Source organism: Lagopus leucura, unplaced genomic scaffold, assembly GCF_019238085.1.
Source record: "Lagopus leucura isolate 7727_CA_CO unplaced genomic scaffold, USGS_WTPT01 Super-Scaffold_100159, whole genome shotgun sequence".
Lineage (NCBI taxonomy): Eukaryota > Metazoa > Chordata > Aves > Galliformes > Phasianidae > Lagopus > Lagopus leucura.
Window position 1 is genome coordinate 6144747 of NW_024962335.1, and position 14983 is coordinate 6159729.

Genomic DNA, 14983 nt, shown 5'->3' on the forward strand with positions numbered 1-14983 from the left:
TTGAAAGAAAATCCTTAGTCGGTAGAGATTTTTAAGCTACGGAGAGACAAAAGGGAAGCTTGAATATATGCTCATGTGAAATTTTATATAATAAGTTATTTGTATTATTTAGGATATGAATCTCTTCTTGTAAAGTGTATCTGTGAAGTTGTTCAAGCTAAAAAAAAGCCTGTGTCCTCTTCTGAAATGCCAGCACTCAACTTTCTATATGAAGTCTCTCTGAGTAATATCAGATATCCAACCAAAATCCAAAGGGGAAAAAATAACCTGCTGATTACCTGGAAGGTTTTCCTGCCACTGACAGAAGAATATGAAGTATTGTTAGTTTTCTAAAAATAATGCTCAGAAAATTTGAAACCCAGAAGAAAATCAGATGCAAATACAGGAACTCATCAGCTATTTCTTTGAACTAGATAACAAACAAAGATGGCAACACCTTGTTTCTGTGTAATTGTTTTCATGATTCATTATAATTTCCAATTAATTATAAATAAATGACAATATTAAGAGGACATATTCATATTCTAAAAAAGAAAGACCTATTAGTGATTTTTTTTCTAAAGACAAAAGATTTTCAAATAATCTGCTTGTACTTTAGTTATTACCATGCCAAAGATGTTCACTCTCAGGGCTTAACCACAATTAAAGTTCTTTCACAGTATGTCATGCTAACAAAACAGAAAATAAAGACAAACACTGTGGAATTTGCCTGTATTGCATTATCCTTTAATATAAATGACATATATGTTTTACAAATTAGAGAGATTGGCTTTGGAGAATTAAGAGGCTGCAGAAGATTCTTTTAAGGTGACATTTTGATTGAGTATATGGTTAGCTTTGTAGATCGACAGTAGAAATGTGCAGCCTACCTTTGATGTGCTTGCTACCCACTAGAATGTGTTGTAGAATCCCAATTTGCAGAAAGCTTCAGATGATTCTCAGAAGATATTTCTACAAATGATATCCCAGCAATGTTCAACTAGGCCTTTCTGTTATTTCACTTCATTTTTTGCTATGCTTAGGATTTTGCTTTTATTCTAAATTTCACATATTCATCTGATGGGGAGCCTGCATATCTCTACTTGACAGTTAAGAACAGTGTTTAAAAAACAAAATCAGTAAAGGATGATGACAAATGTACAATGTAGAAGAAATGAACAGTGAACTGCTATTATTTTTGTTTTAGATATACACATGGATTGATACCAATGGCTAGAGCCTAATACCTTAGTCTGCAAAGTTGCTTCACTGAAAATCAAACTGCTCTTATGACTAAGGTGAGAGGGATTTGCCCTAGAGAAAATTAGTAATTGAGCTCCAGACATAGGTTATAGGTTTTGTGCTGCAGACTACTCATTATTTTGTTCACTAGGATTATGTTAGACTAATCCTGAATAGCATTGCTCTAAAAAAATGGCAAACTTAAAAGAACTATGTGTACAATATGAATTTATTTTTTTCCGAAAATAATGACATCAGCAACAATTTTATTTGCCTCTGCTAAATAGATACATTCAAAATTAGCTTAGTATTATAGTAATATTTTTAAACCTCCAGGGCTTGAAATAAATTTAAAGGAGGTAACTCTCTCCTTCTCAAGTTTCAAGATGACTTGAGAGTCCTTTTTTCCTCTACTATTTTTCTTCAGTGGCTATAAAAATATGCTCAATCACTATCTTTTTTTTTTTTTTTTTTTTTTTTTTTTTTTAAATCATAGTTTGACAAATATTTACTCCGAATCTCATATACAGTGGAATCTGAAAACCTGTAGGATTCAGCAAACCAAAAATTACCACAGAAAGCATGCTGGAAAAGAAGGCTGAAATAAGTCAGTTTAAAGCACAGACAGAAATCCTTTTTGATGGTATGTTTGATCTTGCACATCTGTAATGATTAATTTATTTTACATAATTGGATCATCTCCACTTTACGGTGAAGTTTCTGGTATTTGGCACTAACTGTTAGCAACAATTTTTTGAACAGGCCCATTACAACAGGTACTTTAGCTGAAATACAACCAAACCCCGCCTTTAGAAATCTATTTGTAGTTTCCGATCTGTACTGCAGAGCGTTCATGGATACATCGGAAAGCAGAGGGCTGGATTTCCCAGTATTGCACAGGGTTGCTGAAGAGGCTCACACCAGAATAAGTCGCCTTTTTGGTGTTGTAGCCAAGAGGGCAAAAGTCGTTGATGCCAATTGAAGCAATCTTGTTGTTATGAAGATAGACCACCTGAAAATTATAGAATTGCATAAGTGAGAAATTGAGGTGCTGTGGCAAATAACATAAATCATTTCATGTCAAATAGTATTGTGCAATATCATTCAGACTGAAAACACGTCCACTTTTCCAGACAAATTAAAACAAACAAATTAAGATTCTTCTTACTTTTTGAAATACCTGTAATATATCAAACTAGAAATAATTTCTAGAAAATGAGCATAAATTTTGCATGCTAATACAGTAGTAGCACTATCAATTGATCATACTGTAGCTGAAGCAGGAGACAAATGTGAAATTATTAACGTAGTACTGTGGTTCAGAAGCATATGCTGTATATAAAGAATGCATTCATTGTTGAATGGTTTCTGTTCAACCTTCACTCTCATGAGTGCAACTCTACAGGACACAGAGCCAAAGTAACTGCTGATAGTTGATGATTACTTTGCTCCAGAGTGACCATTTCCAATGAATTTTTCTCAAGCTACATGAAGGCAGTGATTTCCATTTGGGAGTCTTCATTCTTTGGGAGCTTTCTCCCTGGACACCCTGGAGGTGTTCATGGAAAATTTAGATGTTGTGTTGAGGAACATGGTTTAGTGAGAACTATTGGTGATAGGTGGATGGTTGGACTGGATGATTACAGATGTCTTTTCCAACCTTGGTAATTACATGATTCCATGATTCCTTCCTCTAAAACCTGAGGCCAAGTGGAGACAGATTTTAACTGGTTCCAAGAGGTCATATTTCTTGCTGTTTAATCACATAGACCTCGAAACACCGCTGGTGTGAATTGTTCCTCTTTCACCTTCTGAAGGCATAGCTTTGTAGGATACCAAATGGAAGGTTTTTGAGAAACTTGAAACACATCACTGAGTTGAATAAAAAAATGAAAAGTTAACAAATGTTCCTAGAAAGCATAGTTTCTAATTAAAAAAAAAAAGTAAAAAAAAAAGTATATAAATAAATAAATAAGTACATAGATATCTCCATATCTCCATATTTGTGTTTCTTTAAGCACACAAAGATGCAAATTCATGCCTACAGATCTAGACAATTCCATTGCCAAAAAATACCCAACAGAATAAGAGTCCTATTGTTTACTACTTTTCTATGCCTATCCAACGATGAGTGAAACTTTAATCAAGTTATCTTTCTCACAACTAAATGTTTTCATTCAAAATTGAATAACCATTCATATATCATCTATAATCTTCCAAACGTTGTTATCTGAGGCGGTATGATAAACCTTACCTGGATGTATTTGTGTTCACCCAACCCACTAGGTACTCTGACAAGTTCATTGTTATTCAAATGAAGTTCTCTCAGGTGAGGTACATTGTTCAGAGAACCATTTTCAACAGAAGAAATACTGTTGAAGCTGAGACCCAATCTGCAGAAAAAAACAAACAAACAAACAAACAAAAAAACACATGAAAAGAAACTAATGAAAACATTAAACTTACCTACATAATCATCTTTCTTGGGGTGATTACTTCTACAAACTACTACAGTAGAAAAGACTACGTTTATGCATAAGGTTCAGAGTCACCAATGATAACTAGTTTTGATAAATGTATTAAAATGACTGATATCTGGTGTGAGCTATCATACTTACAAGTATCATGACTTCACTTAATTTGTCCACAGTTCTGCATACTTTTCTAAACTGTGTATATGCCTGATTGCACTGTAAATACATACCGTGTATCCACATAGGTACCAGACTTTCTTTAAAAGTTTCTCAAACGACTTTAGGATTACTAACTGTAACTTTATTTGTCAAACTAGACCCACAATGACTAGAGCTGTTAATTTTAAATCTTCACCACATCCTTCTAAAGTACACATGTAGTTAGAGCCATGTTGCAAACTGTAAACAGGAGCTGAGTCATGCAGTGATCTTCTCAGCAGAACATAGAAATGGGATGTTACACATTTATTCTGGGTTCCAGACCAGAACTTTAGCCACAAAGTCATCCTTCCCAATTTATACATCCACATTCAGGGTTTATTAACATAGTTTATGTGGTCCAGTTAGGAAAATGTGAAAGAGTCTCTCCTAAGTTTCAAGGCTCTGTGTTGCAGTACGGAATTCAGTGGTAATTCCGCAGTTGTTATGAGTAGGCACTCTGTCCTTTGTTAACACTTTGTTAACTGTTGTTTGAACTCTAAGTTAGAAGTTACGCTTAAAAATGGAATAAGAAAGGATTACTGTAGAAAGTACAAACTGATTAAAAGAGTTAGGAAAGAACAGGATCTTCCCTCTTCCAGTGGAAACAAATGAGAAGAGGTTTGAAAATGCCTGTTGTTTACTATGCTGGCAAAATCTATTTCCTTTTATATTAATGAACTGATAACATAGTGTTTTAGCTGATACAGTCATGACATAGTTGAATAGCATAACCAAACCATAGCTAAACATAGAGGTAGTTCTCTGATCGTTTTTACTTTGTTTTGTCTGCAATAGCCGACTCTTTTGTTACATGCGCTTTAACAAACATTCTTATTCAGGACTTGAAGTAACCACAGGTTACAGAACTGTGAAGCAATTATTGCTACTGATAGCAGCTTCCTATAAATCTTTCAGGCAAATGATAGATAAAACTTTAGGGAAAAAAAAAAAAAAAAAAGGGCAGCTATATTTTCTTCAGTAAACTTTAATAAGATCTAGAGACTTTAGTAGCAGCAGTTGTGTATGCACATATATATAAAACGCATATATTCCTCTGCAAACCTCCTTCCTCCATGAAACCAGCAAAGTCTTTGTTACATTTACATTCCTAAGACTTTTTTTTTTTCACTGCAACATTATATAAAAAGTTTTGTAAGACTTTCTCGCAGGTCAACTATCTGTTAAGGACAGCTATCAGACTGTTGAGCACTGTTGATACAATCCAGGAGGGTTAACCGACCTCATACTGATGTTCCTGATGTCTTACCCATACAAATAAAAACTATTTTTGGGTAGTTTATTTCTGTGGAACTGCAGGAGGATGCATATTGCCCCTTAGATTTATCACATATGCTGTCCTGTAACACCCTCCTAAGTGTCTGCTGTGTTATACCCAGCACCCTCCTTTTTCATCAGATCTTTACTTTGCCTTACTTTTCAGCTTTTCAAAAGATTTCTGACTGTGCTTATGTTGCTTGCTCAACCACAGGCCAGAGAGAACAATTTTATAAGTTGGTGCCCACTCTGCACAGCTCCACATTTCCAGACCACAAGAGATTATTTTGCTTCAGTGCAACCGCAATGGAAGCAGGCCAGGGTTAGATATTTTGAGTGGTCCACTAGCACTTGCTGCATCTAATTTATGACTTAAGAAGGAATTCCAACAATATTAACCATGTAATGTTGTCTGCAGTGTTTTCCAGAGATTAACTTCAAAAAGCAGAAAAACAGCATCATCTGCAGGACAACACATTTCCAAACAGTAGTAATTAAGAACTTGGTAAGTAAGTAGTAGTTGAGAACTGAGTAATTAAGAACTTGGTGGTCTTTTTTTCCTTTTTTTTTTTTTTCCCTAAAGTTTTATCTATCATTTGCCTGAAGGATTTATACGAAGCTGCTATCAGTAGCAATAATTGCTTCACAGTTCTGTAACCCATAATTATAGAATTTTTATTTTGTTCATGACATCCAGGAAAAAACTTATTTTAAGCAAGGATGAGTATTTAATCAAACACGAACATCAAACATGTCTTGTTTTACAAGCTTTAGAAAGCTGCTGTGAGACTCATCACTTGGGACTGCCAGATTCAAAACATGTGAATGTGTGTTAATTATGTCACTGCGCTAAACTGTACTCCAAGGTACTAAAAACTGGAAAATTTAAATCCTTTTGCTGAACAGTCTTTGTTAGATTTCTGTGGGTTTTTTTTTTTTTTTTGCTTTCATTATGACAGTCTGAATGTTTAACATGTAGATCTAGGAATAAGATACAATAATCTGAGTAGTAGTCAATTATGTTTCTATTTTCATAAGAGTTCTGAAATATAACAGTATTCATGTGAAAAAAACTGGCATACATTGCTCATAACTGAAGATAGTTGGAGAGGGTGCTCAGAAATAAAAAAGTTTTTTGCATTGTTATTTCAGCGTGCAAGTCTTAGGAGCTTCTTCCTTCTAAGTTACTTAAGGCTTCAATGATGATAATGCTGAGAAGCCCAGAATTATGTTTTTAATTGCTCTGTAATGGTTACAATTTCAATTAATATTTACATGTGAAAAGAAAAAATTAAACGCTTACTTAGCCAAGTTGGTGAGTCCAGACAGACCTTCCGCATCAATTTTGCTGATTTTGTTGCCATCAAGGTGAAGTTCAGTAAGGGATGGAGGAAGACCTGAGACAGAGAACGTAATCAATTTACTTTTGATAAAACTGTATTATTTTGTGCTTGTTTCTTTGTTTTGGGCAGGGGAAAAGGAGGGGAGGTTGTGTTAAAGATTTTTGCCAGATATGACCAAGATTAGTTCCATGAATGAATAGGACACTTCACAGTCAGGTAAACTGAAAACAGCTAGTAAGAATTTATTTGCCATTAAATAAAATCAATCTCCTAAGGTCATTAAAAAAAGCAGTTAGTTCTTAAGAAATATCTAAATTAAGTTCTTCATTGATATTCTAGCCTTTGCAATTACATAAATGGGACATATATAATTGTGCTACATGTGAGTAGTCTGGCTAAAACGAAGTCTGACATTCTTGTACATAAATAACAGCAGCAGGAAATGACATTATAACGATGAGAAAAAATAGTTTTATTGTATTTTAAATGGGATACAAACTAGTTTGTAAATTCTATTTATCAGGAAAATAAACTGGAACCAAATATTTTAACTATCTTAGCTCCCTCAAAGAAACAGTCAAAACAGGAAACGTGGCAAGAAAGAAATAACAACTAGTATTAAACTTTCAAAAAAGTAGAGCTACTTCAAAACATTTTGCTGGCTGAAGTACGAATAAATTGAATATAATTTCCTCTGCATTAGAACCATTCTCTAGTTCTTTTCTTTTTTAAAAGCTTATACCAAAGTTGTTTTTACTTTGTAGTGATTTACAATGAAATACTTTAAAAATGGCAAATATTTCTGTTTTGCATAGGAATGATCTTTTGGCTTCAACTCTTTGGGTTCATGGATGGCTGATTTTATGCTTGTAGAGCTTCACTTAATTCTGCATGGGTTTACATCCGTACAACGTTGACCAGGTTCACAAACGAGGCTTAGAGGAAGAAAACATTCTTCCACTTTATATTTCAACTATGTGACAAGGAGAGCAAAGTAACATAAAATGCCTTACTTTGTAAAGTATACCTCTTCTGGAGCTTGTCATAAGGGAAAAACAAATTTTTCCAAACCAGTTAAAGCCAACAGACTACAGAACGAAATCTGTGTGCGTGTGTTTTTGTTTGGTGTTCAGGCTTTTTTTTTTCTTTATCCAATAGTCAGCTAGTGGATATTCTAAAAACTAACTCAAGACGCTTCTCTACTCACTTTTTAAGTTTCTCTAGCTGACTAGAAGTTGCTGTCTTAAACTTGTGTAAATCTGTCAAATAATTAACAAAATTCTTACCTTTAGGGATGCTAGTAATGTTGGTATCTGCGATACGGATATAAGAAAGCCTCTTCATCCCTTGAAAAGCTCCATTTTCAATTCCTGAGCTCTTGAGTGGATTGGTGCCCAGTTCTGTTGACAAAAAATATTCAGTGAGCTATACTGCACTGTATGTATCAATATACATTGAACTTTATGTCTCTATCAGATGAAAGCTAATTTAGAAGTATAATTTAATAACACATTTTGTGGCTTTCCACATAAAATTACTGAGAGGACTAAATGCTTCTTGAAAAAATACGCAATACGCTGGATTGATTTCATTACAGATCATCATGCTCATACCTAAGACAATCACTTGATTCAGTCCGTTAAAAACTGCTTTCCTCAACTTGGAGATCTCATTTTCATGAGCACGTATCTCCTGAAGAGACTTGGGCATGTTTTCTGGAAGTTCCTTCAAATTATTCTTGGATAGGTACAGTCTTTCCAGTTTCTTCAGAGGAGCAAAAGCTGCTGGACTTATTTTGCTGATTTTGTTGTTAACAAGGATCAATGCCTGTGGAGTAATAATTACAGAGATCTCAGATGACCACTGGGAAAATTATTTAAAGAATGAAGCACTTAAAAATATTTTTTCTTTTCTAGTTTTTTTTTAAGGTCATTTGATGGATAATCTAGTGAGCTGAAGAAAATACAGTGCAGTACTGAAATAAATAGACTAATGACTTATGAAACAGAGAAAGATAAGCAAGACCTACATAATAACTACAAATGGTAATTCACTGCTGAGTTATATGCAGCTTCTCTTAATATCCAGAAGAATTATAATTTATATTCACAACTAAGCATAGTCCTTCTGTTTGAAATCTGTGAAGAGTAAGTCATGCATGTATAATTAACATCAGTATTATTTGTTCTTCTTTTTTCCTGACTAGATAGGAAGTAAAGTAGTAGTTTTGTTTTATCAAATACACTTATATCTTGTCCATCATTGCACAACCATCCTGTCCAACTTTTCCTGAACAGAAAACTCTATGACTTAGCCAAGGAACAGTCTGGCTTAATAAAAATATACACACACTTTCTTGTTCTTCTTATGGATTGAATTTATTAAGTTTGTCTGCTAATAGTCTCATTTTTGTAGAAATAAAACTAGAACAAATTATATTTTGTAGAAATATAATTTGTTTCTTTGTTTTTAGCATAACATACTATCAAAGAGGAACAATTCGAAGTCTCATACTCTAAGAACTTCATTGAGTCAACCACATGTATTCTGTTTTCTATGTTAGAATCTAATTTAGTTCTCTTGGCAATTGTGCTATCTAGATTCAGGATAAATCTAACAAATTGCAAATGAACTCTTTGTACATTTCAGGAAGAGGTAGTCTCCACATGCCTCTGAAATGTGACTTTCCTGTCAGCTCATATTGATTAACCATCCATGAATAAAAAGAAGACCCATTAGTGTCAGAAGATTACTACAAGCTAATGGAAAAGTTTTCAGATTTGACATATATGAGAATTAATCTCATAATTGCCTAATTATCAAACTTACAGTTTTACACATTTCTGCAGTGAATTAGATAGATATAGAATGTGCTGTATTGATATGGATACCATTGTCTATTTATATGTATTACTTGAGTGAAGCTATAGAACATCTTTGTTCACTAACTCCATTACGTCATTTTTCACAAACAAAAGTAAAGTGTTGCTGATATACACAATCAAAAAAATAATTGTTTATTATATATATTATTATAGTTAATATCCAGTGTATTTCAAGATATTTTTAATATTGTCAGGGTTGAACATGCATATTTTTTCTTGGAAGAAAATAGAGCATTTAGCTCTTCCCATAATAAGTTAAGTAAGTACTAAATCACTATGTCTGGACTACCTATCTAGAAAACTGAGTGGTAAGAAGATAGTTTAAAATCGTATTTGACATGTCTTTTTTTCCTAAAGGAGCTCATCCTGAGCAAAGCAAGCATTGTGATCTGTATATGGTTTCACTGAGTATGCGTAAAGTTGAGCAGATCTGGTTTTAATTTTGTATGCTAGCTATCAATACCACATTTGCAAAAGGAGGTAGAAAAGGTCACTCACAGTTCAGAGAAGTATTTCACTAACAATAAGTCTCTCCCAGAGTAAATATACTGGTCAGTGGAAGCTACGGCCACAGCTCTCTCTTATTTCGGATTGCTATAAGAACTGCTATGAGAATAGTTTTTGTTTCCTAAGGGAAAACTGCCAGAATTTGGAAGCAGATGCAGTTTCTCTCCTTAGAGTACTTAATCTACCTGCACAGTGTTAGGACATGAGAAACATTCAGTTATTAAGAGGGATACAGCTTAAATTATTCTGTTTAGTCTCTTTCACTGCTTTAATCGTAATGACAGAAAAACTGAATGTGCTACTACTAATTACAGTCCTTTTGGTTGATTTTAACAGTTTTCTGTAGATATCTAAAGCAATATTAAGTGAGTTTCGACACATGAGCATGTGAAATTTTTAACCTATATTTGCTTTTTACCACTTGGTCATCTATTTCAGCTAAAGATTTGCTTTATCTTTTAATAATTTTATCTACTTTCAGTTTTTTTTTTTAACTTTTCAATAAAAATATCTGTGGTTTGATTATCAAAGCTGGTGTTCTGATGTGAAATATTTCTCACCAAAAATAGATGGGTATACATTCAGCTCACCCTGTAATGTAAATATCCTGTGAGTAGTTAATGTTCAGAGAACAGCTAAAGCTCTTGTGAGGACTGCTTGTTCTGATCAAAAACATCTTGAGGAAACACACAGAAGAGTTGTTTTATTCAAAGATTCAGAATATCTATCTCACTTAGAAATGATGATATCTATCAAAAAGTATGCTTAGAAATGCTTTCACAGTGGGAACATACAGATTGGTGGTATAAGTTGGAAAAGTATCACGACCCTGTAGTTTTCAACTTTTTTTGCACCAGAACATCAGTTCTCACTTGCATCCTGCTGTGTGAGTCCCACTATTTTGAAGCTACATTATTTCTCACACTGCTGTGCAGCTTTAAAGAAGTAAAAACAAGCCCACACATCAGAATTTGAAAGGAGTTTTACTGTCTCCCAGAGCAACAGCAAATGATGAGGATAACACACCAGCAGAGCACCTGGCCAGCTGTACCCATGGGTTTCTTTCCCACTTCACAATAACTCTATTATACGCAAGACTTAGAGAAAGAAGTTATTAGCTTTGGAGCACTGCTGTTTATTTTCCTCAGAATGTGCCCCGTATGGTTTGCGTGTAACAAAAGTTAAAACAAAACACAATAAAATTAAATGAAAAACTCCGGGGAATTTAGAGGTCATTGAAAACAGGAACTAGAGGAGAAAAGCTGAGGGAAAACATCTGCAGGCTGTTCTAGTGAGGAAGGGATGTTAGGCAAAAAAAATGCCACATGGACTATTTCCTGAATATAGCCCAGATGGCATGGTGGGACATGATATGCATTTTGCAAAGGGACAGCTCCATCTACTAATTTTGTGCAGGGCGAAATGATGCTCAGAGGGAAAAATGAGGGTCAATCTGAAAGCATTGAAAGTGCTTGACCTGTAGCTAGCAATTGCATTGCTGCTTGTATGAAATGATCTAGCAGACTGAAGAATCCTGACAGCTTAGGATGATACTTGAAGTCAGGCACAGGAATACTTTTTTTTCAAAAATCGCTCTTCCTTTGTTTGGTGGAGGGACTACAGATATTTCTTTCAATACATATATAAGAAAGTCAACAATACTGAAGCATATCACCAATCCACATAGAAAAATCTTTAAGCATGCGCATGTGTAAACATTACTTGATATGGATATTGAGGTCCTTAGCCATAGGCAGGAAAAGAAGTGAGAAAGAAAGAGAAAGAGGCACAGATATATGAATCATTAAAGACACTGCGTGTTTGAGATCAGAGGGCACACAGCAATTTTTTATGAATAAGAGAAAAAGTAGCTTCTCTTGTTCTGAGATAAAGGCTTTTTCTATTTTTATACACAATATGATATGTATATCATAGATCCTATGGCTCTTATGCAGTTCCTGCAAGGCAAGCAGGTTGTGTTATTTTTATTATTGTATATTGCTCCACGGTAATACCTATGGACCACTGCATCATGGTCAGCATTTTAAGCAGTGCTCAGAGAGAGAGGGAAAAAAAACAACAACAACAACAACAAAAAAACCAACAAGTTGTGCTCCAAAGATAGGTTAATTTTTACTGACACACCTCTTGTATTAGTGTAGTAACAAAAACTCTATTTAAAATAAATAAAAGCGGAAAAGGATTGTATGATATGAATAGATGCTGGCTCCTCCATTACAGTCTGCCCATTTACCTCCTCCTGGCCTGGTTTGTGCTTCAAATATTCATTCTCTGAACAAAACCAGGGATTCACAGGCAGAGTTTGGAACACTGCTGGCATGCTTTTGTCAAAAAACAAACTGTAGAAAGAGCATGTGGCCATTATATAGGAACTGGCTTAGTTCTTGGGATTACCAAAACTTAAGGTTTCTACCCTGGCCAGGGGTGAAGAGAGGTGCATTATATTTTTTGGTGTCATTTCATTATGTGAGAACCTCAAGGTTCTGTGGGGTTTCCACCCTTACGTCTCTCCTTTTTAGTTTAGAAGAGTTTGAACTAAGAGCCTTGCCAAAATCTGAAATGAACTGTAGAACAATCAGCAAATTGTTATCAACCCTAATACGTGCTGATACATCTGGTTTGCCAGCTGGGTATGGAGCTCTTACCTAACATCAAATCTTTAATGATGCATGCGGCCTTCAGGGTTTAAACTAAAAAATCAATCTGCTGACCCGATGGAATTTCTTTAATTTCCTGGGTTATGTATTTTATTATTACCTGTTGTTTTATTGTAGTGCTGCTAGGAACAGTAATGCCTTAAGAACTGTAAGCTCAGGAGTCAGCATTCAAATAAAAATATTAATAAATTTGGTCATTTTTGTTTGCCTGATGGTTTCAGTTGTTAACTCATAGTTGTATGCTGGACTACTTGTATATAGTCAAGCTTTTCTGCCAAATATTAAGTGTGAGCGTGCACGTATAGGGGAAACAAACTAACAAAAACAAAACCAAAAAAACCCTTTTTATTTCCTTTTCTGTGTTTTACTAGAAGAAAGAATTTTACAAAATTAGTATGTATTTTAAAAATCATACAGATTGGTAAACTTGAAGGAACCAAGAGGCCCTGAATCCAAGGAGGTCTCTGAACAGAATACAGGATGTTTTGTCTGATGAGGAACATATAGTTTTAATGCAGAGAAAAGATAATGTTTTTAAAAAAGCACGGTGGTGTAATGATTTTCTTAGGGTTCTTAGATTAGAACTTAAATTCTTTGATAAGCTTCAGTAAAGTGGATCAAGCTGCCATAGATAGGAAAGGCAAGGAATAAGGGATGGCATGGAAAGGAGAGGGAAAAGATGGACAAACTGTGAAGAAGGAGATGTCAAGGCACTGAAACAAACCTGTCAGTATAGAGGAAAGAAAACTATGGAAAGCAGTTTGATCACATCCACAGCACCTTGTTGGGTGGGTAATCTCACCAAGCCAAAGCTCCTACTGTAGCTGTAGTTTGCACCGAGTTTGAGCTGTCGCTTGGAAGTATTGTGTAACGTGATTTGCACAGATGACCAGAGAACAGCTGGCTCTGTGTTTTATTGCTCCAGTAAAAATAATCCTAATGTTCTGGCATTCTAAAGAACATTTTGACACTACTGTTGTCTACTGGGGCAAGCATTTAGGTCTTTCACTTTATCATAATTTACTTGTTTATTTACTTTATTGCTGTGTTCTTTTAAAATCCTTTTTTTTTTTTTTTAGTTCAGTATTCTGAAACTCTCCAAATTTTTGAAGATCTAAAAGTATTTTTTCCTGCTGTTGTTATGCTCACACAAAAAGATCTTTCTCCCCTGCACATTAAAAAAATATCTCTCGTGCATGTTATGTGTTGCACATTGCTTGTTTCTGTGGAAAATCTCATTCTGCGTTCTGCACAATGCAAAAGAGTCTGAGAAATGGAATCTCTCTAAGGAAGTGCTGTACTTCAGAAGGATTAACATCTTCTTTCTCTGAATATTTGTCAGGGACCCACTAGAGTTAAAGAATCATTTGGACAGTGCTCACAGAAATTTGGCTTGAACTTGAGATATTCCATGATTCTAAGAAGCTCTTAGCTGGAGAAGAGAGGGAAGTGTCTCTCCATCCTATTATCTACTAAGTGATAGTGGGAATTGAGTTCAGAAGTAGAACTTGGGCAGAGATTTCTGCCTATTGTTTACAGTAAGCTAGTGGTCACTGTACAGTCTTCAATCTCTGATTCAAAGAGCGGCATGTTTACTTAATTTCTCCTTTGATAATGTCTGTGAAAAAGAAACTGAAGCAGTAATAATTCATCCAAAATCTGTGTTCTTTCACTAATATTTTTATCTGTCAGGAAATTTTCTATATCCCTGGAAGGTGTTCTTAGACTTATCGTCAGTTGTTTTAGGCCCTTGTCCTTCCATAGGGAGCCCTCTTCTGATATAAGTAAATAAACAAAAATTGAGGGCATAAAACATTTTTCGTGCAAAAAAATATTTTTTCCATAAAATGTTGCTACAAAGAGTATTTCAGTTTATTAGCCCATACATTTAACATTGATAATCACTTATTGTGGATATGGTTGCAAATATAAGTCCCTAGCATAGATCTTCTCTATGCAAGTCTTCTATTGTAAATGAAGATCGGTTGGGCTCTGTTGTCTGCTTTGCATACAACATGATGGACATGGTCCATCAACTTAAACTAAGCAATGTTCCATTGGATTTCAGCCCAAAATTGTATTCACCTTCCTTTACTGTACTAACAGTATGCCTTTGAAAAATTCCTGTTGCAAAAGCATGCAGTTACTTTTATTTGTGCAATCTTACGCTGATCTCATACACAGTTGTTTCTATTACTTCTTTTCCAAAGTGCCAGGTATTATGCTGGTTTGTTTTGGCTTTGCCACACAGCATGCAACTCCATGTGCTGTTTTTCTAAACTCCTCCTTCAGCTTACTCATGTAGTATTGCAGATTTTTTTTAAATGTCCGTGGGGTCAAAATACTGTACTTTCTCCAGGAGTTTTAGTTTGCCTGGAAAATTCTGATAGCTGTGTAAA

General features: G+C 34.7%; 1 protein-coding gene across 1 annotated transcript in view; it reads right to left on the reverse strand.

Annotated features, from left to right (window-relative positions):
* Window positions 1-704: 704 nt before the first annotated feature.
* The window catches only part of DCN (decorin), a 39173-nt gene continuing 24894 nt past the window's right edge, over window positions 705-14983 (reverse strand). Inside the window, exons 4-8 of the mRNA XM_042890354.1 lie at window positions 8128-8341; window positions 7801-7914; window positions 6475-6568; window positions 3476-3614; window positions 705-2233 (exon numbers count right to left, since the gene is read on the reverse strand). Of these exons, the coding sequence (XP_042746288.1) occupies window positions 2039-2233; window positions 3476-3614; window positions 6475-6568; window positions 7801-7914; window positions 8128-8341 (756 nt within the window). The 3' untranslated portion in view covers window positions 705-2038. The remainder of the gene's footprint in view (window positions 2234-3475; window positions 3615-6474; window positions 6569-7800; window positions 7915-8127; window positions 8342-14983) is intronic.